Source organism: Odontesthes bonariensis, chromosome 5 (genome assembly GCF_027942865.1).
Source record: "Odontesthes bonariensis isolate fOdoBon6 chromosome 5, fOdoBon6.hap1, whole genome shotgun sequence".
Classification (NCBI taxonomy): Eukaryota; Metazoa; Chordata; class Actinopteri; order Atheriniformes; family Atherinopsidae; genus Odontesthes; species Odontesthes bonariensis.
Genome location: NC_134510.1, coordinates 32,759,463 through 32,785,090, shown reverse-complemented (window position 1 = coordinate 32,785,090; position 25,628 = coordinate 32,759,463). Strand labels below are relative to the sequence as shown.

The 25,628-nt window shown below is 37.7% G+C and overlaps 1 protein-coding gene across 1 annotated transcript in view; it reads left to right on the top strand.

Annotated features, from left to right (window-relative positions):
- Nucleotides 1-25,628, top strand: part of LOC142380353 (semaphorin-7A) — a 38,408-nt gene that overhangs the window by 2,885 nt on the left and 9,895 nt on the right. The window contains exons 2-10 of the mRNA XM_075466141.1: nt 3,929-4,068; nt 6,164-6,226; nt 9,809-9,904; nt 10,182-10,287; nt 12,602-12,709; nt 13,085-13,224; nt 14,872-15,050; nt 16,863-16,971; nt 17,170-17,380. Coding sequence (XP_075322256.1) covers nt 3,929-4,068; nt 6,164-6,226; nt 9,809-9,904; nt 10,182-10,287; nt 12,602-12,709; nt 13,085-13,224; nt 14,872-15,050; nt 16,863-16,971; nt 17,170-17,380 — 1,152 coding nt within the window. The remainder of the gene's footprint in view (nt 1-3,928; nt 4,069-6,163; nt 6,227-9,808; nt 9,905-10,181; nt 10,288-12,601; nt 12,710-13,084; nt 13,225-14,871; nt 15,051-16,862; nt 16,972-17,169; nt 17,381-25,628) is intronic.

The window sequence follows — 25,628 nt, the reverse complement described above, 5'->3', positions numbered from 1 at the left end:
AACCGTTCACTGGTCAGCAACAACTTAGTTCTCAGATGTTTACAGACTGTTATAAGAATAGGGGATGCTACACAGTGGTAAACATGGCCCTGTCCCGACTTTCATTAGGCTTATTTTCCATTAGATTAAATATCATAAGATCACCATCATAAGATCTTTTTTTTCTATGTTCCACTGTGAATAAATGTCACAAATAATTTTTTTTTCTATTTAATTTACATTTTACAGGGCATCCCAACTTTTTATTTTAGAAACTGGGGTTGTACCAATTAAATTTTGCTTTTAAGTACTGATATGCTTAATATCTCCCACCAAACATGTGCATTTAAACATCGTTTTGGATCTGGAGTCATGATTCTGCCCACTTTATGAAAACAAGTTCAACATTCACACCACGCTTAGTCCTGTTTTGATCATCATTGCCAGAGAAATGCCCGTGACTCATGATCAGCTAAACGCTCCATTATGTTCACCAGCTAGTTCCTCTCTATCGCCTGAGTACTTTTAGATGCTGAGCAGGCCGTGCTGATTTGGTTTAATGGCTTTTTCTTTGAGAATAGCTCCCTCCTGCTGGAAATGGAGTGACAGAATCAGAACAGTAAAATTGTAGGCCGTACTGTTCGGCTCAAAACAGCTTGCTGGAATATGCTAAAAAGCACCAGAGAACTGGAGGGGAATTGTACTGTTGCATAATATGGGTATTGTTGCTATGAGAGACACTTTTCAAATTAGACATAATCATAAGACCCATGCATCTTTGTAAAATATTGATTTATGTAGCTCTAATAACAGCAACACAAAAACCAATAAAATGCCTGAATATTTGTTTGAAAATAGGAGAGAAACTTGTGTAATTTTTTATCTTCTCTTCATTTTTAGGGGATTAATTTTTGGATTAGGATTAGGCAGTGAATAGATGAAAAATGAAAGCCAGCCTCACTGTTTTGCATGCTTGTCCTTTCAATGCACAGATTTGAAAATAGTATCTATCAAAAGATAGATACTGTATATAAATGGTTGGAAACAGAGATACAGAGAGAAATCCCAAGATATGATTAAGACATGGAGACAGAAAATAAATGAATGGAGTGAGAGAATAAATTATAGGGAATAAAAAGTAATCTTATATAAAGTGGAATCTCAAATATAAGAACACTTTACTGAAATGAAGGCACTATTTGTGTTGATCCTCTCATTGGATTGAAACCCTTGCTATTTCACAATGAAATGAATGATGATGATGATGAATGAATAGATATTTGTGTTCTACTCAAAACTGAAGACTTTGAGGTCCATCTTCAAAACAAGATTTCTTGCAACAAAAAAAAAATCTATGTAAGTAAAGAAGCAGCAGTCATTTCATCTGCTTGTGCCAAGCTCAAACCTCAAAAGCTTCCATATTGACTGACTTTGCCCCTGCTGTTTTTTAGTGTTTGGTTTTTCAATTCCAGACTAATCCTAGCAATAACATCCAAAATGTGCAGTAGGAGGCCAGTTCACTAATATAAAAAGTTTTAACATCAAGGAATATGTACTCCTCTAAGGGTGAAGAAACTCATCAGATTTTGCCTCTAATGAAGTATTTTTAAAAATTGGGCTGTTTGTCTTAGTGTGTGAGAAGTCGACCTTTTGAAAATTCAAAGTTTTTACCAGCAGGAGCCTATAAATGTCTACGGCATGAAGAAAAGTAGGCACATATATTTACACTTATAGAAAGCACAACAGAGAACAGTTAAATCTCAGACTATAGATTAAAAAGAAAACAAGTTAGAACATCAATATCTTTGTAGTAGTTGAGAAGACACTGACATAGAGTTTCTGCCAAAATTATACAATCTACATATGCTATATATGGTCAAGAAACTTCAGAGGTTACTTTTACCAGGATGTTTTTTTCTGGCTATGCTCAATTTATCTAATTGACATGAGAAAAGTTCTGATAATATGTTAGAATCCCCAGACTTTTTTATCCAAGAGATATGTTGCTCAGTCGCCGAGTGGAAACATTTTTCCATTATTGCATTCTTTATTGCTATTCTTTGGTTAAAAATTGGAAAATCTATCTCTCAGGTTTGGAAAACTTTGCCATTTTTATGGCAACATCAATCAATTTCTGCTCTGCTCTGAATGACTGAATTTCTGGTCTTTGGCAGAAGCAGTGGCGTCGTCAGCACCGCCTGGGGCAGGATTTGTCATTCTAGTAATGGAGCAGACAGGTCTGCTTAACGAACACGAAATGAGCATGACTTCTCACATAATGCTGTGTGAAGATGCTGTTTTTGTGTCGTTTACTTCTGTGAGAGCTGTCTGGTCCAGATAAAACAGCCAACACAAACCTTTGTCAAGTCCAAATTTTTTATATGTTTTACAAAACAAGACTGGCTAAACACAAAACTTTTTTACATGGATGTGAAATGTTCTTTTTGCTGAATCACTTTAGGCTAAGTTATTTAATATGGGTAGCTGGTAAGACAATATCTGTGTGAATACCAGCTATTGTATTTTGATTATTGCCTTTGAGTGTGATGCAAGTCTGTTTTAAAGATGGATTGTTGATGAAGCAAGGCTGAGTCAACAGAGGTGTACTTAGGGGGCTGTAATACTCGGCATGCTAACGGCCAAACTAAATATTAATATAAATCCGTTGCTTTGGTACCTGCATAATGTTGGCCTCAGCTAAAAGCCACATTGGACTTCCTCTTGTAGTACTCATTTCCTTGAAAAGAACAAGCTTCATCAATTAGATTCCCGCCAACAAGGGGGGCTGCTGTTTCCATAGAAACATAGTTGGTTGGCTAGCAACCTGTTTCACCACTTCTCTCTTCATCCTGATTTTACTGTCAAACTGGATGTCCTTTTTTATTTCAGCGATAAGATGAAAATCTCATCTCCGAGAGGACTTCAGAGATATGGCTGCTATGCCACTGATCTTTAAGATGAGAGTTTTCTAAAACATCTCTTAGGAAAATAAAAAGAGAAATGTGTTTCTGGATCAGAAAATAAATAATAAAATGGCTTGCCTGTCTGTAAAGGGTTCAAGGGATTGTCGTGATTTTTTACAAGACATTATTTTAGCCACACAGCATTCATCATCAAAGTACCATATCTGTTAAATAGTAGGAGTGATTTTAATCTTATTTCTAAATAAAGGCACAGCTGCAGTGTAGGTAAGTGTGAGTCTTATGTGTGATTCAGAGATGCCCAAATGTACTTCGGAGCCTTCTGGAGGTGTCTGCAGTGACAGAGAATCTGTCATAGGGTTTGCCCACATGATTATTTCAGTGATATTTATGCTCCCACCGGATGCCCTTTTCCTGTAGCACCCGAGCTGAGTCTTGTAAAGACTTGCTGTTTGACGTAAATCCACAAAGGGCAATAAAGTTGGTGGAAGTGTTTCGGTAAATGAAACCAGTTCATTGCCAGGACGCATTGAGCTGCTTTCTGTATTGACGGTAGATTAAATGAAAATTTTAAACTGACGGTTTGGCTTTTTGCCGTGAGGTGTTCTAGACTTTGATTGAACCTGTCAGAGGCGCTTAGGCTGTTCATATCTGGATAATCTTTTGAAATAACTTTAAAAAACATGCAATAATCTTTTTGTATTTGACATTTACTTTATGAATCTTTTTAAAACAGCACCCAAACGGCCTTCTTTTCCATGATTCATTTCCTGTGATTCACACCTGTTTGTTTTTTTCTTTTTAACAATGTAGTAATAGTTGCTGTGGTAGAGGTATGTTATTAAAATGTTATCAGCAGTTGCTTTTCCTCTTGTCTCAACATCATTTTGAGTTCATTTCCTTAAACAAGGTGTATTTTAGATTACATATGCTAAAAAAAAAAAAGAAAGCAAACAAAAAAGAGCAGATAAATCAAACAAACTACTCTAGGAAAACTCTTGTCTCATCCCTTTTGTTCATGTCCTCAGAGCCCTCCAGGTTCCACTTCAACAAACCTGAGAACTACATGAGCATGTACCACCAGGAAGGGAGCGATACACTCTATGTGGGTGGACGGGCAATGATCTTCATATTGACGTTCACAGACAGAGGGGTCCGCGACCTGCAGGTAAAAACTTAATGTTTGCTGATTTTGCTGATCTGTACCAAGATGTTGCAACCACGTGTACTTTATTTCGGCCCCTGATTCTCTGTTTTGTTTTGTTGGGGGAAACAGTTCACAATGGTTTAAAAAAGATGAGAACCAGCAGTCAAATATAAAAGTTAGGCCTATTCCTCAATTACTTTGGAACCCAAGCTTGGAAGTCCTGTATGTACAAAAGAACACCTATGTAGATGCATATGACCTTTTAGTCATCTACAGAAAGTTATATAACAAAAATCCAAAACTTCACAGTGATGCACCCTTGAGCTGAACATTTAGCTGTAAATTTTGCACAGCTTTCAGGTTGCCAGTGGCGGACTGCTGACTCAGTTTAACACAGTGATATTGATTAATTAACTCAAATTAATGGACAGCTTCAATGTCAAAGGGATGTAGCCAAATTAAAGTAACTAATGCTCTTGGATGAGGTTAGAGAAATATTGTTGTGCTGTGTAAATATCAAATATTGGGGGGAAAGTTGTACCCTCTGGTTGCACACATTACATATGCATTAATCCAACTTTCATTTCTAAATTGATTTGTTGTGTCTCTTCTTTTGATTTTCATATGGTTTCTTGATTGATTTCCTCATCTAATCGCCACAGATGGAATTTATTCTGATGACAGAATGTGTGATAGCTGTATTGTTCCACTGTACAAAATGTTGCAGTTACACTCTAAAATGAAAAAAAAAGTACAATCACGATGTTTCCCAAACTTATTTCCCTCGTTTCACTTCCCTTGACATTGACATTCTGTGTCTTGCTATGCCTGTCACCACATTGACATTTGCTAGCCCCATACATAATATCATACATGCTGGATACTTTTGATATGTCTACAAATGCTAACAGGAGGCAGGAGGGGCGGTAGGAGGCATAAGTCTGCCAGATGTCAAACTGAGTTCCAGATGCATCCCACACAACATTTTCCACAGTTCTTTCAGTTTTCTTTCATCCCACTCAATAGTTATATTTAGTAAATGGTAAGGGTTAGGTTTTACATGTTTTATTTTTTGCAAGAGTGGACTCTCAGGTGAGTTACTAGTTTGTGGTCCATTGAACGTACCTGTGCCTTAGTCAAAACATAACACAATGGTCTGTTAAATTACAATGCATATGCAGCTAGAATGTGCAACATTTTCTACTTATAATGATAGGTGGTTAAATGCTAATAAATCCTTTTATTTACACTCAAATCAATGTTAATTACGCCAGCTTACTTTTGAAGAACTTACACTGTGATATGTATATAATTCTGATTTGTATCCAAAGCTAATAGGTTCACATAAGGCATACATAGGCAGGCAGAAACTCTGCTTCAGTACATCTTCTTTTGTGGTTTTTGTTACAAAAGATGTTATACATGTAATTGCTGTTGCCATTTGCCATGAAATGTGTGATGATGTGTTTGGCACTGTGGAAATGTTTTGATATATGATGATGTATTTTTCTCACTCATACAGCTAAGTGATACTTTGTCAGGTTGAGTTATTCCTGGTGCAGATTGGTTTTGTGAAACACAGCAGTCGAAAAACAGAATGCTCCACTTTTTAAAGCAGCAACAGTTAAAACTAAAAACTAACAATTTGCGCATAATGAAAGTGCATGTTTGTTTTTTTTAACTGGGATTAAACAATTGAAGATGCAAACATTTATCAAATGATCAGAAAACTCAGTAATCAAAGGCAAACTAAGGCTTACGTGACTTAAGGAAACGCCATTCAGCAGTTTACTCAGAAGTATTGATTCAATTTCTATGTCTCCTTTTATTGCTCTCTCTACTTTCAAGTACAGTATACAGACAATATCAATGGCAATTGTTTAAGGGTTTGTTGAAATAAAATCTGGAAAATGTTAGACAGAAGAAAAGCAGGACCCTGATAAGACTTTGGACAATACATGGCAATGAAATTTAATTTCATACAGTGAGCAAGCAAAGGTGTTATTGAGCAGTCTGAATGTTTTCCTTGAGGGTTGGGTTTTAGAGGCAGTTTTGATGCTGAAACAGTTCTGTGTGAAATAACTTGGCACATACTAAACATTCCCTCCTCCCACAGATCCCAGCGGCATCTGATCAGACTGCTATTGACACCTGCAAGGCAAAGGCCGCACCACTTGAGGTAGAGACTCATCCTCACCATCATAATCCTCATCACTTCTGCAAAATGCTCTCCTCAATACTCTCAATATGATGCTGTTTTTCTTTACCATTATCTGTTGCGCTGAATATTTAGTTTTCATTGAATCATTAATTTTAGAGAGACAATCTGTGCATAACTAATTTTGCATTACCTCAGAGAGTTGAATTACCACACAAAGCTTTTACTGAATGACAGATTACTGACTGGGCTTCATGGACAAAGGTCCGGGGGACCAAATGTCACTAAAATTCACCTGGAATAGACAAAGGGAGGTCAAAAAGTGATGCAAAATCAAAAACAGTAAGACACAAAATACAAATTGACTACCAAGAGGTCTGAAATATTCATAATTGACCACTAAATTATTAAAACAGGACAAAAAATAAAATAACCATCAACTGCAAAGTATTTGTAAAATATCACAGAAGATCACAGATAAAGTGGGTGGTCTTTCACATGTCTTCAATCTATCCTTGTGGTACTCCCTCATGACAACATCTGCATTCCCCCACAGTGTGATTAACAGTTCTTTGTTTCCATATGAACAATGAATGTGTTGGTCCAGTCCAGTTATAGTGCACTATCACTTAAGGGAATCACTCTGCAGACATGTTATGTGATGCTTTTATTGCTCCTTACTCATTTTAAAAGGCTGATGTCTGACAGTATCCAGCAGCTGACTGTGTGACTGTTCGGCTTGGCTGTGGTGAGTGCAGCCAAGGCCGGACACGGTTATTTCTCAGCCTTCGGCTGCTTGTGTGCTTTAATATCTCAGGAATATATAAGCTTCAATAATACATACACCTTTTAGTGCATACACATACACACAACCACTACTACAACCAATAAAAATGGCACATCCACATTACATCCAGAACAACCAGAGGACAGCAAATGTGGCCCCATTCACTGCGACAGCTGTGTCATCCCAAGGCTGCAGTATTAATCACAGCTACAGTCTATCAGCAGCTGTCAATGACCAGCTCCTTCTTTCTTTATGTATACTAGTGCCGGTGCAGACACAGCTGATATACTGTATACTGACTCAGTGTGTAGGTCATCCAATCTTTGATAACATAGCCGATGCTTGCTCCATGGGTCAGAGGAAATGCTGAAGGTATTGACAGTTATGATGATTCTTGATGATTGTTCTTGCTGTGACCTTTAGGCACTCCATAAGAAGCAGATGTCTTAGAACTTAATTGATAAATCTGAAGACAATCTTTTCCCATTCTATTTGACAGTCATTAAAGACCTTTTTTTTTAATGATAATGTTCCGTTGGTCATTTCAAATCTTTAATTTGCTCAGTAATAAGAGAGGGGAACATTTATGTAATAAGTCAAATACTCAGTTATGCATGTGGTTTTAATATAAATAATATAAATAATTTAACATGTCTTGAAGACTCATATCAGTAAATTACTTTCATGCTAATGTTGAGTTTGGGGAGCTGGCAGCCTGTTATCTAGATCAGCTAGAGGAACTTTCTGAGGCGCAGATTCTATGGGAGCAAAACAAAAGAAGCCTAAGAAGGTCTGCAAAGACTTAGATAACACATCCACAAACTAAATTTTTATGCGATGAATTAAGGACCCATATACGTTTGACGAAGAATAAAATCAGCTGTCATTATTATTTGCTAAAATGCATTATGATATTTACTTGAAGTGTTTATGTATTTGCTTATAATTCTATGTATCCAAAGGTATAACCAGAAAGCAAGAAGGAAAAACAATCTTGCACATACAGAGCTGAAGCTTTCTGAAAGTCTGACGTACTGAGGGACAGTTTACAACATTTTTCACTAATATACAGCCACAGGGTTTATGGGAAGCATTACACTTGAGGTGAGATGGAGTTTGAAAGTTAACAGTAAGTACAACATGGAATTTGACAGACTGCATGCCCAGCTAACTGCAAATGCCCTCCAGCCAACTCTCCATCCACCTCAGCATCAGTTTGTCTGGTGCGCACCCAGTCTCCAAAGGGAGATCAGTGCAGCTGGAATGCTGGCAGAAAAAAGTAAATCTTACTTAAATCCTACAAGTCTAAATGACTCACCAGATCTCATTTGGGTCCTTTCAGGTTGAAATCAACAACAGGGAAATGTTCCAATCGTAGTTCGGTTGTTTATTCCAGGGAGTCCCATTCAGCACATAAAAACAGCTGTGTAATGTGCTTTGTGACTCTAGAGGAACATTGTCAGTTCTAAAATTTCTCACTTCTTTTAAGTAATCACGATTCAGGCCCAAGGAATGAACACTGTTGGGGCAGATAGAAGACTAACGTTAGATTACGGTAGTCTGATTTGATTTGGACTATTTTTTTTCATTTGCTTGTCATAAGTCTGACAACATTTCTAAAATGCAGTCTTCATTTGTACATTTTTCTTTTTTCTTTTCAAATTTCATTGGGTTATATGTTAGCATTGCAACAACAATAAGCTTGGGAAAGACTGGTTAGAGTAACTTAAAGTGGCTAAAGACATTGTAAGGCTCTCAATGGGCCACAAAGGCAGCTGTCTTGCTTTAAAGTAAAATACATGCACAACCGACACCCTACTTTCTGCACTGAAAGTTGGCATCAGAAAAAAATTGAGGTGCAGAATCATTCACTAGGGAAGAAATGGATGGGCTGGAATTTTAATAAGCACTGACCTTTAGTTGAGATGCTCCAATGATTGTGCAGCAAAGTACAGCATCCAAAACTTCTACATAGTCAAAAAAGAAACTTCTGAAGAAGTGTTTGGAGTCTGACCACAGGCCCAAAACAGGCCCAAACACATTATTGTTGGTTATTCTGCCAGATAGCAAGTATCATTTTGACTGTTACGCAAACCCTTGCCATTACAGCTGACTCGCTTTAACTTCAGTCCTACATTTTAGCATTAGCAACATAAAATCACTGCCCAAACGTGCCCCAACACAAACTATTTCTCTGAGGAGAAAACACATGCGTATACACATGAAGAGAAAGATAAATAAAATAAAATCTCAGCCCACATATCCGCCCATCAAAACTCCTACATATCCACCTACACACGGTTGCTCAAGCTCTGGTTCTGGTTTTTGGATTTCTCCACATGCCCATCTAGATTTATGATCTGATTGTTTTCTACAAAATAAATGAATAAATAAATGGATCAATCATTTTTAGACATATTACAACAAAAATTTAATTGGTGTTAGTGTTAACCTGTGAGCTGTCTGCCAAAAACGTTAGGCGCAGGGATGGCTTCCAATCTTTGTTTGAGCAAGCCATATTTTTTCTAGTAATCAGTGGTTTTGTTGCTGCTACTTTGTTTCTCCATACCTCTATTTCACCTTCCTCTCCTCTTCTTTTTGTTTCAGTCCCTTGGTAGGCCTCTTGTTGTCTTTATCCCTTTGTGCTGTCTCTTTTTTTGTCTAATGACTTTTTCCACATACTCTCCTGAGCTTTTCTTCCCTTAATCTTTAATTCTTCAATCAATCTATGTACTTCTCTCCATTTCCCTGCATGGGTAATTTTCTTCCTTTCTTCCCCCTGTTTTTGTCTCACTCATGTCCCTTTTTTCTAACAGCTGGAGTGTGATAATTTCATCACCGTCCTTCAGAGAGTAAATGACTCTTTCATTGCGTGTGGGACAAATGCTGGAAGTCCCAGATGCTGGATGCTGGTAAGTTTCTCAGACAAATAAATTCCTTTTAGTATGCGTGTTTGTCCTTCAGCTGTTCTAAGTTAATTCCCCCTGAACAATCCCAAATCAATTGCAATTAGCAACAACATTTATCTGTTTGCTAACTTTGCTAACTTCTGTTGGTAAGATAGGGCCAGAAAGTTATTAAGTCACACAGATAATGATTGCACTTAGTAATCTATATGATCATCCACAGTGACATTGAAATGTATTGAGTAAGTGCTGATTAAAATATATAACAAACTTTCCCTTGCAGGTAAATGACACAGTGCTGACAGATGTCCAAGGTGGTGGGCAAATAGCATCACCCTCTGACATCTCACCACCCTACCCTTCACAGAGGTCCATCAGCTTGCCTGCAGGTAACAAACACAAGAGGGAAGGTATACACATTCATTTAAAACTGTATGTTTCGTTGGAAGGTAGAGGAGGAATATCATCTTTAATATCAGCAAATTAAGCCACTGCTGTGAAACATCCTTGACAGACGTGTTGTCAGTGAAGCTGATGAACCACAGCTGCTGGCAGCACAGTGTACCTAAAGTGAAATGGATTTTGTATGGTCAAAGTCAAGGATTGTTCAACGTTTCCTAATAAGTCACTGCATTACAGTACAGCAGACGGCACAAACTAATATGCATGTGTTGCTGTGGTAACAGTGAAAGTGTCAGCTACAGCCATGAGACATATTTCTATGCTATGCATCTTGATAAACCGCCTTGTTCTTTCCATTTGTCCCCATACAGAGGCCTCACCTCGAAAAAAGCCTGCAATTTTCTGCTTTTTTTGTTGGTAGATTGCTATTCTCCATATGGCTCACCATAGCCTTCTTCATGTAGCACTACTGATTCTACTCAACATTGTTCTAAAAGGCACTTTAAAATCCAATTTAAGTTACCACATTTTACAGGCTGAGATAAATGAGCAGAAACCTAAAGAAAACCTCTTTTCAAACTACCTCCATATATGTTTTGGATGGTCTGTATTCCTAACTATTGCTACTCTGAAACTCTTACAGTCCTTGTCAAAGGGTGTCACTTTGTCCGATTGCTTATTCTGGAGAAAGCCACCTCTAACTCTTTGTAATAACTTTGCTCATTTGTGTCAGGAGCAGCAGAGTGACACTGATGCGTTTCAGGCTCCCAGGAGCGACCTACCTCTTATAATCATACTCTATTCATATCATGCAAATGAGTAAACCCTTTTATCTGAAGTACCACACAATATTTTAAAGAGTCAGTATAAGACACATCCGTCTGCAGATTGAAAAAAAAAAAAGTTTTCTGGAGCATATGGACTCTGCATTAAATCACATCTAATATACTGCCTGCTGTTACTGAATATAGTGCTCCATTTTATTGAGAAGCAGCAGTCAATTAGGGTGTTGAGTTCATTTAAACTTAAATTTGTATTTTAAGCTTGTAAATGACACAAATTATCAAGTAATAAAATCTAAAACAATTATCTGATTTACAGAAGTGGCTTGGATTTTTTTACAATATGAAGTCCCTCACTTATTGAACCACTTGAGTCAAAAAGCTCATGATAAAAGAATCCGTACACACAACTTCCTCATCCATCAGTGTAGAGCCTTCTGTAACCTACAGTATTTAGATCCCCAGGAAACAGGGGAAACTTTAGAAGCAAAAAAACAGGACAGTTATAAGTGATAAGTGATAAGACAGCTTAATGATTTTATTCATGGGGCTTAACTGAGCATAAGTTCACCATCATGAGAGCTGAATCCACAATATTTTGGATTGGCTTTGTCCATTGACATGAAATAAAAAGAAAATATAGAATCATATAGTTTATATTATTCAAAATATAGATGATATACTGTACTATACAGTGATGATGGATTTGTTTACACCCACTGTGCTGGTTTTGTATTTTGTAAAATATAAGTCTTCCAATAAAACACATTTTCCATTTGCATCGCTTTGAAAAACCAAGCATTGGGGAGCATCATTCTCTGACTTAACAAGATCAACGACAGACTTAAACACCTTGCTGCACTCCAAAGGAAATTGAACTTTCAATTGTGTAATTATTGAGCAGTGCATCATGTAACTAAATAAAGATGTTTCTAATTAAGAGTGCATGAAAATGGATGCACAAATTGTTTGTTTCTTGAACCATCTAATGCAGATATGTTGCTTCAGTCACTCAAATCAGTGAGAGGCCTTTTTTGGGCTGCAGGATGCTCCTACACATGTGGATCGATTGTGGTTACAATGAGCAAACCATTCACTGTGAGCATTAGAATAACAATCAGTCCTGATTAAGATGTTACTGCCATGATTTCAAAAGCTCCCCCTTCTGCATTGCTATGGAGACAGAGCCCTAAGTGGGGTTTTGATAATATGGGGATTAGTGGCTGCAGTGACCTACTCTGCTTTAATGTCTCCTTTGCTCTTTTCTCTCCCCTGTTTTTATATTCTGTCTTTGTCCTGCTGGGCCTCCTTATTTCTGTTCTCACTCGTCACTCTGTATTCAATGCTTTTTCCTCCATATTCTCCACCCCCCCAACGTTATTCAATCCCCTTCTCTTGTCGCCTCAATCTCTCTTCCTCGCCTGCCCAACATTTTATCGATCCATCAAGTGTGCCTTGTCTTTTTTAACCACTGTTTACCCTCTCTTCTCCTGTTCACGTTTCTTTCTGGCTGTCTCAGATGGGAGTCTGTATTCTGCAATGTCGTCAGTGGGCGGTAACGCTGGCTCGATACGACGTACATTTGGCCCCCAAAAACTTCTGAAGACGGAGAACATTTGGCTGCTAAGTGAGTAGGAGGAGAGTCATGCAGAATCTATACAGGTTTAGACTAATGCATATGGAGATGGTGGGTGGTACTCTCATCTAAATCATCTACTACCATTCTAATGGGAAAAAAATACATGGATGTATTCACAGCTACTGTCAGAAACCTTTCCACTTCAATAAGCTGTTTATGCTCCTGTTGATTTCCCAGCATCATTTAAAGTATTAGAAATACTGTTAAAGCTATGGGATGAAATGAGGCTTCTAGCCTTGTTATTTATTCTAGCTGGTGTGGCAAGTGTAGTACTTTTGATAACCCAAGAGAGGTCTTTGAGGTAAGATCCATTCTTAACAACATGATATCATCTCAGTGTATGCATTTGAATCTCATCACCAGATCCGCAGTTTGCTGGAGCAGCTATAATCCCATCCTCACAAAAGTTCAAGGAGGAGATCTATTTCTTCTTCAGTGAGTTCAACAAGACGGCCAGGGTGGATGAGGAGCCGTTCAGGGCTCGCATAGGCCGGATCTGCACGGTAAAAGTTGCACATGCACACAACTCTATTGATATTTATATATACATATATATATTCGTATATATATATATATATATATATATATATATGGAGCAATCTAAAAGGTTTAAGAATCTTTTACCTGAAGTAGGTTTTGCTCTTTAGAAGAATATGCAACCTAAAATATGTTTTAAGGGGAGTTTGTTGGATAGCTTTTGGATAGCTTTCACTGGGCGTCACTGTTGAGAATATTTAAAAGACAGTAAATGTTTGTGCTTTTCCAGGCTTTTCATTCATATGTTATGTCTTGTAGTTGGTATTTTGAGATAAGAATGGCAGAATCTTGAGTCACAGCTAATCCGCAGTAGGATCAAATTAATCTTTGCCACGGAACAATACGCATTTACTTTGGCTGAAAAGTGAACAGCTATCTCATGCTAAAGGGAAACGATGTGATATTTAGTGTAGACAGTGTTTTGCTAAAAGCATCTGTGGCCTTCTTTATAGTAGTGGCTCTTGTCGTGGCTCCCCGAATCCAAAAGCTAAAAAAACAGCTTAAAAATTTAATTAAAAAGTTTAAACTGTGCAGTTAATTTTGATTATGTGTATCATTCTTCCTGTATGACTTCTTCTAAAGCTATAATTGTGGAGTTTGGGCAACAGCTACTGAAGAAGTTTAGTGTGCCTGAAGCACCAGTATAATGTTTATAATGTTTATACTGTTTCTGATCATGCTCATCTCAATGACCAATGAGGTGAGCATGACCATACGTTTTGGCATTTCTAAACTGAAATTATTCACATTAGTTTAAAGACATTTCATTACTCATATAACTTACAATCACTAAGAGTGTTTGAGTTTTGAGATTGCTTTGATCTCCTGAGACTATTTCTCATGAATGATTTTTAAAGGCTTAAAGATTTTTTACAAATGGTAAATTATTAAAAAAAACATCACAAGAATTAAAGGAGAGGATCCTTCAGAAGAAACAACGCAACGCAAGGTGTTCTTCTCTTGAGACATTTTTATACAATAGAATGAATAGGAGCTGAAACTCATCTAAGATTTACAAGTGTTGCTACACTGCTTTGGGAACAATGGATTTTTTATTATTTAGTTTTTCTAATTAACCTTTCCAATCAGCAGCGTCAAAGCAGTTGTTTCTTGATTACCTGGTGTTCTGAGGGACTCTCACTGAATTACAATCAAATTAAAGAGGTAAAATCAAATGAGAAAAGGTTAAAGCATTTATGGAACTTTGCTAAAATACGATTTTTGTTTGCACCACTTAGCTTGCTTTTCAGGAGGTACATGAGATCTCTTTTTTTTTCCAATACATTCAAAAGAACTCTAAACCATGTTAAGACTAGATTACCTCAAACAGAATCAAGAAAAAACACAGTTCCTCAAGAAATAATATATCCATCCATTGTTGTCTTGGTATACAACGTTGCTGAGAGTAAAATCAATTCGGTCTACAGTTAGGAATGAGTGTAAAACTGTCAGGTCACACTTGGAAAATAACAAGCAAAATTGTTATTTTTCAAAATTGTAGAGAAAGAGAGTTTGGGAACAGAATCACGTCATGGAAGGGAACACAAGCCATAATGAAGACATCATCGATCCTTTATGACCTTGTCGTAAAAGTCTTCCTTCATTATTTCCAGGTGGATGAGGGGGGTATCAGAGCCCTGCTGAGTGAATCTTGGACCACCTTCATGAAGGCACGGATAATGTGTGGTGCAGGAAATACTCAGCAACAGTACAACAACTTGAAGCAGGCGGTGGTGTTGACAGCTCAGGACAAGCGAGCCGGGGTCATGTATGGCCTCTTTTCAAATGCATGGTGAGCAGCAACATCTCATAAAGCCTTTTACTACCCCAACAGCTTTGCTGACTTAATTCTAAATAAAGCTATAGTAGGGTTTTTGGGATAAAGAGTTGTAAATGTGCAACCAGAGCACTGAGACGAAGTAGACTTTCTTTTGAAGGAAAACAAAATAATTTCAGTCTGTTCGGATCAGAAAACAGAAGAAATGCAACTATGGAGAAGCAAACTGATAACATATACATAAAAACACTCATAAAAATATAAAAGTAACCTACAAAGTACCTACACAACAGTCCACCCCAAAAAACCCCACAACTTTGCAGTTTTGTTGGATTGAAAAAAAAACAATCATAATGTTGAGTTTCCATTTGACCGTAACTAGATTTGGGTTGGATTCAGAAATCGTCAAAGGTGTTTAATTTTTTGCACACAAAGCTAGAGTTCTCAAAGATTATACTGTAAGGTACAGAAATGGTCCTTCAGGTAAATACTTTGGACATTTGTTTAATATTGGAAATACAAAACCATCAGCCAAGGACACATATTTGATGGGTAGGTGTGGACTGCATGGTGCAAAAATTGGTCCTCAGCTGTGGCCTTCCTGTCTGAAGTTTTCATGTTACCCATGTGGCGACATCCGTTTTTTGTGATCCGAACTCTGGCTTCCTCCTACAGTCCAAACCATAATAGATCAACTTGAGATTTTAAACTGACTGCAGGTCAGATGGCTGTTTCCAGTGCATACATTTCTGTACCAGAGCATAAAGATACATTTTTGTCTCTAAAGGGGCAGAATGTTTTGTCAAAGGTACAAACAAGAAAGTACAGGAGAAATGTACAATCAAATTAACGATCTGGAAAACGTTTGCAAATTTCAAGTTCAAAAATAAAAGTTATAGGTTTTCAACAATACACAAATGCAGGTTTTTAGGCATATATCAGCTTAAACAAACTCTTACATTGCAAGTTTACAGGTCATTGTACGTCTTCAGTGTGTTTCCACAAAGTACAGACTCCGGTGGGATGAACACTTATACACGCTCATGTTTTCTTTTTAAATTTTTGTCTTATTCCTTGTTGGCTTAAAAAATATATATATCTTTTACTCTTTTCTCTAAATATAAATATAGAGACAGTATATGTAACTACATTTAGGAATCTGTTCTTTGTCACTCATTTTCAGGTGAATTGACTGTGATTGTATAGATTTGTTAGAGGCTATATATTTTATTCACCCATTGAGAATGGAAAGTGATTTAATCACCATAGCTTGTGAGACTGGAGAGCTGGCTATGTAACATATCAGAGCCTTTCACAGAAGTTGAACTGATTATAGTGAATTGGTTCTTCATGTTCTTCCCACGTAGCAAAAGCTGTGCTGTTGTGTGGCTTTATTCAATGCAAATAAAGTGAGATTCACTGTAGTGGAGTGAGGTCTTACGTGAGCTCAAATTTGCTCACATTTCATCTATTTATTAGCATCTGATAAGAAAACATCAATGATCTTTAACTGATAAATCCAGTAAAGGTTCAAGCTGAAGAGCTGTTATCATTGAAGTTATCAATGGAAGCAATTGTGAACCTAAGAAGTCGGATGAAGTACAAGAAAAGCAAAAATGTAGGTTAAAGGCAGGAAAGGGTGACTGTCATGAACAAGAGTTGCTTCAAAGGTAAACTTGGATTATTACAACAACACAGATAGACTCAGATTGTTGATATTTACTGTCTCGAGGCCACAACTTAGCACAGAAATGTGGTTTGCTGCTACAAGAAACTATTGCCTTGTCTATTTTTAGATGTATTTACTCTTCTTTCCTCCTTTTTTAGGGGCAAAACAGTGATTTGTGCCTACTCTATTGAAGATATTGATCAAGCCTTCTCCACCTCTAAACTAAAAGGTTACAGCAGCCCATTCATTGGCAGCCGCCCTGGGATGGTAAGAAAAGCTCTTTTTTTTCCCCCTGGTTTGTCATGCTGCTAGAAAAAAAAAAAGTGCAAATGTACAAATCGGCCTATTTTTGAAAAGCATGAGTTCATAAAACGCAAGCAATTTTGTGCTTTTTTTGCCTAAGTCTGTTTTGCTCATTCAAGGACCCAAACTGTTCTGAATCCATTGCACCACTTCTTCCCTCAGTGTGCCCGCAAAAACCCCTCGACAGCAGAAAGTCAAAACAACATAAAAAACCTTGGGGTGATTCGATACCACCCAGAAATCGAGGATGTGATCCGACCTGTCGGTGTGGCTCCACTCGACCTTCCCACAGATGATCAAATCACACACACGTTGGCGGACATCGTCCTGGCAGTCAATGATGAGCACTACAGCGTCCTGTACCTTGGAACGGGTCAGTATGTTTTAATATATTTGCAAGTTAAAGCAACAGTATATGCTTTATGCCTATTTCTTCACCTTTATTTTAAAATCTCCATTGTTTTTAGCATAAAGATTAAAGCTGTCAAATCCAGCAGGTTGAACGATAGTTTACACTTTGCTGGGTGGTGCTCACAATAATCAATAATCAACTTCAGCTGTTTACTTTACCCAAGTGTCCGCAGGCTTGATTGGAAAAATTTTGTCTCTTTTACAACTCGAGTTTCACTTTAATACTCAGCTATTTTCTTAGTCCTGCTGAAAGCCGCTTCCTGCTGCTGCAGGAAGCAGAGCTGGTGGCTTTGACCGGACAAAGTTGTAAATGAGCTGTCGAACCAAGTGAGCTTTAGAGATTTCACAGCAGCGTGGCGCTGCATAAATTATTCCAATTGTGTTGTTGTCAAGAAAATTTTCACCAAGTGAAAGCAGGGCTTGTTTTTTTTTGTTTTTTTTATTCGTAGCTCATGCCCAGTTTCTTTCTTTCTTTCTGACCAAATGAGTCTGTACACTGTACATTAAGGCATTGCCAGCTGCAACGGTGCAACAAAGAGCACTGGATCCAGCAGGATGCACACAGAAAATAAGATTATAGCTGTGACAGATTTGAATTCTCATTTCAAGCACTCAATTGTGGAAAATGTGGAAAATAGACACGAGGTCGAAATGCATTCTGCTCACAAATGAATTTCATCAACTTGTGGCCTTTGCAAAATTGTTTCTATTTGATGAAAGCCCAGGCGCCTCGGTTGCCCATAGCAGTTACTCTAAAATTGTGTTGCGCCTCAGGGACATTACCATGGCAACCATCGCAAGTCGTATGCTCATGCACTGTATGTATTCATGTCTCATCGCTCTGAAGTTCACCAAAAGATGAGCGAGTGTCACCCCTCTCACCACTTTCTGTGCTCTGTGTTTGTCGCTCAGACCTTTCTGGGCTGATTGTTTTTTTTAGTGGACAGAAAACAATGTGGTGTTAAAAAAGATTGCCACTGTGGGCTTTACAAACTGTGTCAGTAATAAGAGGGAAAACGAGAGCTATGAACAGCCATGGGTCTCTGTGGTGGCCTAAAAAGAAAGTGGAGCACTTTGAGTCACAGAAGTGAGGCCAGGAGGGCAGGTTGTACTGAAGATTTCTTTATTTATTCATTTTCAGAATATTTTTTGTGTTGCATCACCTTCCTTCAGGGCACTGGCTATAAAAATTAACAGCTTGTACCAAGTCAGCTCATCGATCCTTATAATTGATAACAAACATGCTCTTATATTGTTGCAAATGATAAAGAGAAGCTGCCTTATCAAATAATTAATACTGTCTGTCTGCTTCATTAACTTGTCCTGACACGAAATTACATTAAAACAGTCTAAACCAATAAGATGAGTAATGGTGTTCCTGGGTAGTTGTACGTTCTGGTAGTGGTAAAGATGCATTTTGGGCAGGCCTGAGGGAATTTTCTTCCTTGGTGATGGAGAATTCAGATAAATATCACAAACATTCGCGAGCTAATGTGCAATCTAAAAGCATTGAGTATTTTAGGGGAGCAAATATCAGTAGATGTGAATGTTCAAACAATAAATATGATGGAAGGAGATGAGATCACCCTCAGTAAGGCCCCTCTTCAAGTCCAGCTAAGCACATCGAATTGAATTAGCCTGCTGTTAAGGAGCTCTGGCACATTATTCCCGATTGGGCTGATTAATTTATTCTGCTGAGATTGCTGGCCTTCAAAATCTGATGCAGATCAGACCAGCACATTCAGTCCGCTGTGGAAGAGCGATAGAGGTCTGCTGAGAAGCAAAGCCTGTTGGACCTGTTTGTGGTGACAGAGAATTATGTTACATTCAAAAAGTTGCACTCAAATAGAATTGTTGGGAGTCAATAAAGGCAAAGTGCCCTGAGATTAAGTTCTGCTGTGGATTAGCTTTATTGAAAGAGGATTGGATTCAGTTGAAGATGAAAGAATAACACAGTTGCATATTTGTTTAATCTGTGAACCACCTAGTTAAATGGGCAGTCTTAGTAATAACCATTCAGTAACTGTTAGTGCATAGATGTTGTGCTTTGCTTATTTGCATGTTCTAACAAGCCCAAGCTCAAACAGAAAATAAGCTGCAGTCTGTCCGGCAGGTGAGAACAGGTGACACGGGAACTTTGCAGGGCTGAGTCTACCTGAACCCTCTGACGAGAGTCCAACTGAGAAAATGCCATTATTTAGCCTTCAATGGGCCGGCGCTGGGCTTGTTTCAATAGTGCCACTTGCATAAGACTGTGATATTTATTGTACTGGTGACTCTGCCGACTTCTCCCTATCATACCGCTGTTAGATTGAGTTATGTTAGGTTCAGCTGTTGTTAATACAAGGGCAAGCTTTCATTGTTTGGTGCTCATAGTGGAAAAATTATGATAGAGAAATAGTACACTGAAAAATGGGCAATAAAGGACATAGGGGTTAAGCTGGTTTATCGTAGGTAGCAGTTAAAGTAAAGATGGAGGTTAGGTAATGTCAAGATATTGTTGTGCTAGGAAGGGGAAAAAAAAGTGTTTTCTTGCAAAAATGCTGGCAGGCAGCACTTCCCAGTGCACAGCCAGTGCTTTTCTGCCAGAGAAAGATGATATGTGGAAATGGGCACTTATCTGCCAGGCAGCTGCTATGTTCTGCAGTGCAAGCTGTAACAAGTCATGAGGAGACTATGCCTAAAAAAGACATACTTAGCCTACAAGGTGTCCGTGGGCCAACTGCAGATACGAGAAAAAGAAGTATCTGAGAATAAAATTGCCAGTCAAGTGTTTTTCTCCAGATTTCAGTTTGTTATGTGGTCAGAGCTTAAAGTCTATTAACTCCATAAGAGTAAGAGGCAGACCCTGAGAAAGAAAGGGGCAGAGTGGAGTAGAGTGGGTAACTATACACTCTAAAATCTCTAAAATGATTCTCTTAAGAAGAGGTGTGAAGTTAAAAAGAGCTGCTGTATTCCCAATCTATTATTGATATTATTATTATCATGTATGACCTAAAGGATGTCAAAGAGATTTCCGGAAGACCGTGAGAAATATTGTCATCTTGTGAAAAACTGGCATAATATTTCTCCTATAATATCCCCGTGGAAAAGACAAATTACTGGTACATTAAAGAAACTAAAGCGGTCATTGAGAATAAATTCAAAGTGAGAGATCTTAAAAGAAACCCAAATTAGACTTACAGACCTTATTACATTCTAATTAACTCTCATGTACTAAAATAAATCCTGACAATTACATTAATATTTAAATTTCTTTATAATTTGTACGGTTCCCACCATTACTTTATGTTCACCATATAGTTGATAATGATGTAAAATGGCAAAGCTTGACAATAATCATTTTAATAATTACAGTTATGATAACAACTTTTACAGGCCAGCAGAAAAAGAAATTGATTCGGTGCCACATGGTGTTTCTTATGGTCATAGTTTCCAGTTGAAAGCAAGGAAGGAAAGTAAAGCCAGTCTTCAGAACTTTACCAGATAACAGACAGAGACAGCATCCTAAAGACCAGGGCATAGGCTGTTCTCTTGCCATTTCCTCACTTCATTTGATATATCTGGTGCCATCAGGGAAGAAGACGATTTAACTAATCTCGTAGCAGTCTGCAGAATGCAGTGAAATAGCTGCATTCTAACTGCCATCACACTGAAAATATTTAACACTCTCACTCACAGTTGATCATTGATTGTTTAATTAAAACTTTGATTAAAACTAAAACAGTCAAAGTTCAGACAGATGCAAAGAATTATAACTCAGCTGCATCATATATTAAAAGTTTGAGCTTAAATCTAATAAACCCATGAACCTTTGCTTAAGAGTAAAATAATCCTCCGTTAAAGTCATTGGCCCCTTCAACTCACTTCAAGTTTAGTCTGATTAGCAGATGCCAGAAGATGGAGCTTGCATTGAGGCAGCTATTGCGCACTGCAGACTTTATCCCACTCTCGACTTCCCGCCTCTCTGATCTTCTTCATCTTTGTGTACATTTTTAGTAATGTCCTCAGTCTTGTCTTCACCTCTTATGCTGCGCTCACGTTCAAATTGAAAAACACAAAAGAATCAAACCAAAGTCATATTTATCCCACTTTAATTTGCAGAGACTGAAGTCTTTCAGGGAGGGAACCAACTGGCATAACTGCTATACAACTTAAACAGCAATAGCGGGCAATGAACGGTGAAAGGTTTTTCTTTTATAAACAACGACATATTGAGTCTTTTTCATATTGCATCTAAATAACCCGAGCAAATGTGAATCTAATAAACTGGATGATGCAGGATACATTTTTTGCACAATGCTGTTAGTTGTCTTTACACAGGATTCAACAAAAAGAGTGTTTTACTCTTTCTTTTCTATGCACTCTTACAAACCTATAATTGTATTCTTGCTACATATTCAGCTGGTCACAGTTGGTGGCTTTTAGTCTTTCATCACTGAAAGGCTAAAGCACAGACGTTAGACTCTTGTTACAAAGAAAAAGGACACCTTGATGGGGGCTGCTACCAAAGTAGAAAATGTCCTTTATTCAGTGTTCGGCCATCTAATTCTGTATTCACAAAGGCTTTTGAGATTTTGTTTATTCAAGTCACAGTTGTCTGGCAAATTGATGCATTTGGAGGCAAAAGGAACTAATTTAACAATGTCGACTTGAACAAACAGACAGGGTGCAGCCATCTCCTAATAAGTAAAAATACTACTCGGAATACTTTGAGTTTTAAACCCCCTAACAAGTCTCAGTGGGACCCCCCTGTGAGGCTTATGCTGACAGAATGCAGCAGTATTTGACAAAGGGAATCTCTCTGTCTTGAAATCACCAGCCTGCGAATAGTAGAACTTTAGTGATGCACTTTATAACGAGCTACTTCAACATTTTTCACATTGATAACATGACAAACATTTATATTTTCAGAGAGCAGCTACAAGTCTACTTTTTATCAAAGGTTTAAAGTGGTGTAATTGATTCGACAGAGGAGACACAGTTTATGGCACAGTTCACTAAAAGGCGGCTATAGTTTATTTCGGATAAAACTCAAATCAAGCTTTTGTTCCTTGAATATTTGTCTGATAAAGAGCTGGTGCTGATCAAAAACCCTCAATATAAGAACGGATTATTTTGTGGCATTCCGGTTGTGATTATATCATTTCTCTGTTCATTTTCTCAGTCAATTATTGTTTTTTAAGAAATGAAATAAAATGAAAAGAAACAGAAAAAAAAATCATCCCTCAGGGAAATAATATAATCTTTGTATGAGGATTATAATGTGTTTTATATGTAACAGAGTTTTGTGGGTCTTCTTGGTTTAACTTAAATGGGAGAAGGTAAACCTTTTACACATCTGTTGATGGGTCTTGGGGAGTGTTACTGTGGAAAATAAATGTATAAGAGCTTCTGTGGCTCCAGAATGGCCTGCAGGAACTCTGGCAAATATACACAAGTGATGCTACTGAAGATTACAAATAATATGGAAAACAAAAGTCAGAGGTAGTGGAAAAGTGAGCTCACAACATCTCTATAGCAGACTTGTAATATTCTGTATTGATTTGAGTCGTTGTATCCTTTTATGGCTTTCCCCTTATGTTTGACAATGTTACGGGGGCATCATGTTACATTTATGAATAATCTTTCCAAACAGCACATCTGTGCTTGGATGTAGCTATAGCTGAAAAAAGAGCTAAGAGTGAGGACTGCATTTATTGCATTTAAGATCAAAGACACAAGACTTTATTGATTCTGGAGCATTTGTTGGCTCATCCAAAAGCACTTTATGCAGAACCTCGACCGAAGCAAACAGATTCCTTTTAAAGTTGCCCACTGTTTGAGTACTGAGAGCAAGACAGAGGAATCCTTTCAGTAGGAAAGACATATATGCCTGACAATTCAGCAACATCTGTTTTTTTTATGTACATTATTAATGTTTTTTTGTTTTTTTTAATAACATGTATGTTTGGAAAAGACTATAGTATCAGCAATTTAAATAAGATCAAAATTTGAAGTTTCGGTCAAGTAGACAACTTGTTTATTTGTGTTAAAAAAGTTCTATAATACTGGACTTGCAGAGTAAGTTGGAACAATGTCAACAAGCGGATGGAAATAATATATATCCCAAAGAGCTCAACAGAGCTCTCAGTCACAGAGGTGATCAAGCAGAAAGCTTATCCCAAGCGGGAGGTTTGTTTCAAGTTGACTTTATGTTTGAAATCTAAATCATTCTCTTTACACACAGTGTGGCACTCAAAGTGGCAGCGCTTAAAAGGTTAGAGGCAGACGAAAGTGCCACCCGACTGAGGAAACTTTGAATTGGAGGAGAAAATCATTGCAGAGAGGAGTAATACAGATCTGGTTGGCAAAACAAGTCAATTAAAGCTGGAAGAATGTACTTATTGGCTGTTGGCTTTCTCTCCCACAATTAAAACTTCTTGATAAAGAGTATGTGTAACTGTAGAGCGGCCATGAGGAAGGGAAAATATTGTTTTGTCCCTATCTGCTTAAATATAAGCAAAAACAGATTCACTCAGCAGATGTCGCATGAGTTCAGCACTGTCACCATTTCCCCACAGCTGCTTTCTTTGTGCTGATACACTATTTTGATAAATGAGCTGGAAATAGCTGCAGCTTAGATCAAAGAATCACATCAGAATAAACTAGATAGAATGGGGATTTTTTTTTTCCTTGACAACAGGGTTTGGAATTTATGAAAAAGAAGACAAGGCAGTGTGAGGACAAAAGAAGTCCAAGTGACAGCAGGAACTTGTCTAATTATAAACGAGAAGGTGCTTCACAGACAGGGAGTATTCAGAAAAATGAAGATGTGAGATAAAAATGTACTTTTATAATCACATTTTCATTGTGGGGACTGTAAAACAATCTTTGATGTGACACAAGATGAAACAAGTTAGAATATCTTTCTGCAGGGAATCATTCGGTCTGACAAGTTATCATCAAGTTATTATCATTTAGAGATTTTTATTTGGCTTTGGCTGCAATGAAACAGTCAGCACCAAAACATAAAAGGAAATAAAGACATTTAGAAAGCAGCACGAGACTGTAAACAGTCTGAGTGAAGCACTTCTCTGTCTAGTGCTGTAACAGCCCATTGTCCAAAACAAAGTGATGGCTCGCAGCTAGAAAAATGACTCATCAACTTTCAAACTGCTGCTGCACGCAACAATGACTAACAGAGTAAAGCTGAACAATCATGTGCCAAATTACAGCACCAAATTCAGGAAGTCTTAGTATTTATTTATTACTACCCAGTGAACCTCAACCCAGTGAACAGAAAAACTAAACTAAAAAAAAAACAATTAGAGCAGATATTAACATGCCCGTGGTCTTGTGACTGTGAGAAATCCTCAATTTTGAAGCACTGAAAAGCAATGATGTGTGTAGAAAACAAAGATTAATTGTCTCATAAAAGCGATGCTGTGATTATGGCCAGTAGTCACTTTTTCCTTCTGGCTATGTATTAGAGAGGAAACAGAAGTAAATGCAGGGGTGAAATAAATGAGATGTTTGGGAACTGTTGGAGTTTTGAGTTTGTTTAGGCTTTACTCCTGCTTCCAGAAGCATTTTTATACATTTGAAAGTTGCTTAAAACTATCGGTTTGGGAAAATCATACATTCTTGGATATGTATACATTACAAAGTTGACTGCCTTCTTTTGTGCCCACACTCTGTGAATCCATAGTTTTTCCTGAACTCAGAAACTATATTCCTGTTACGATGTGGTGGAAAAGGTTGTGGTAAATGCAGTACGGGCCACAGCAGTCCACCGGCAGACAGATGGCGAGTGACAATCTATTATTGGACAAACCAAGAACGCAGCAGAGCCAAGAAACCATGAACTAAACTGGGAAAAACAAAAAAACAAAATAACTGAACAAATCAGACGAAGTAACCTATAAGCAGGAAACGGCATGACAACTGTGATCAAAGCTGAGAGGAACAGTGAGGATCAGACAATGACTGAGACAAACCAAGGAGGATAAATACTGTGGGGAACTGATGAGTAAGTGACTGCAGCTGTGACAGATTGACAAAAGGTGAGCGTGGAGCTGAGGAGCAGCTCACATCCTCACAACTACTGGTGAGGATGTGAGGATACAAAACAAAAGCAAGAACAACAAAAAAGGCAAACCAAGAACAGACTAAAATAAACAGAGAATAAATCCTAATGCAAACCAATAACTCAAAATACTAAGAACACA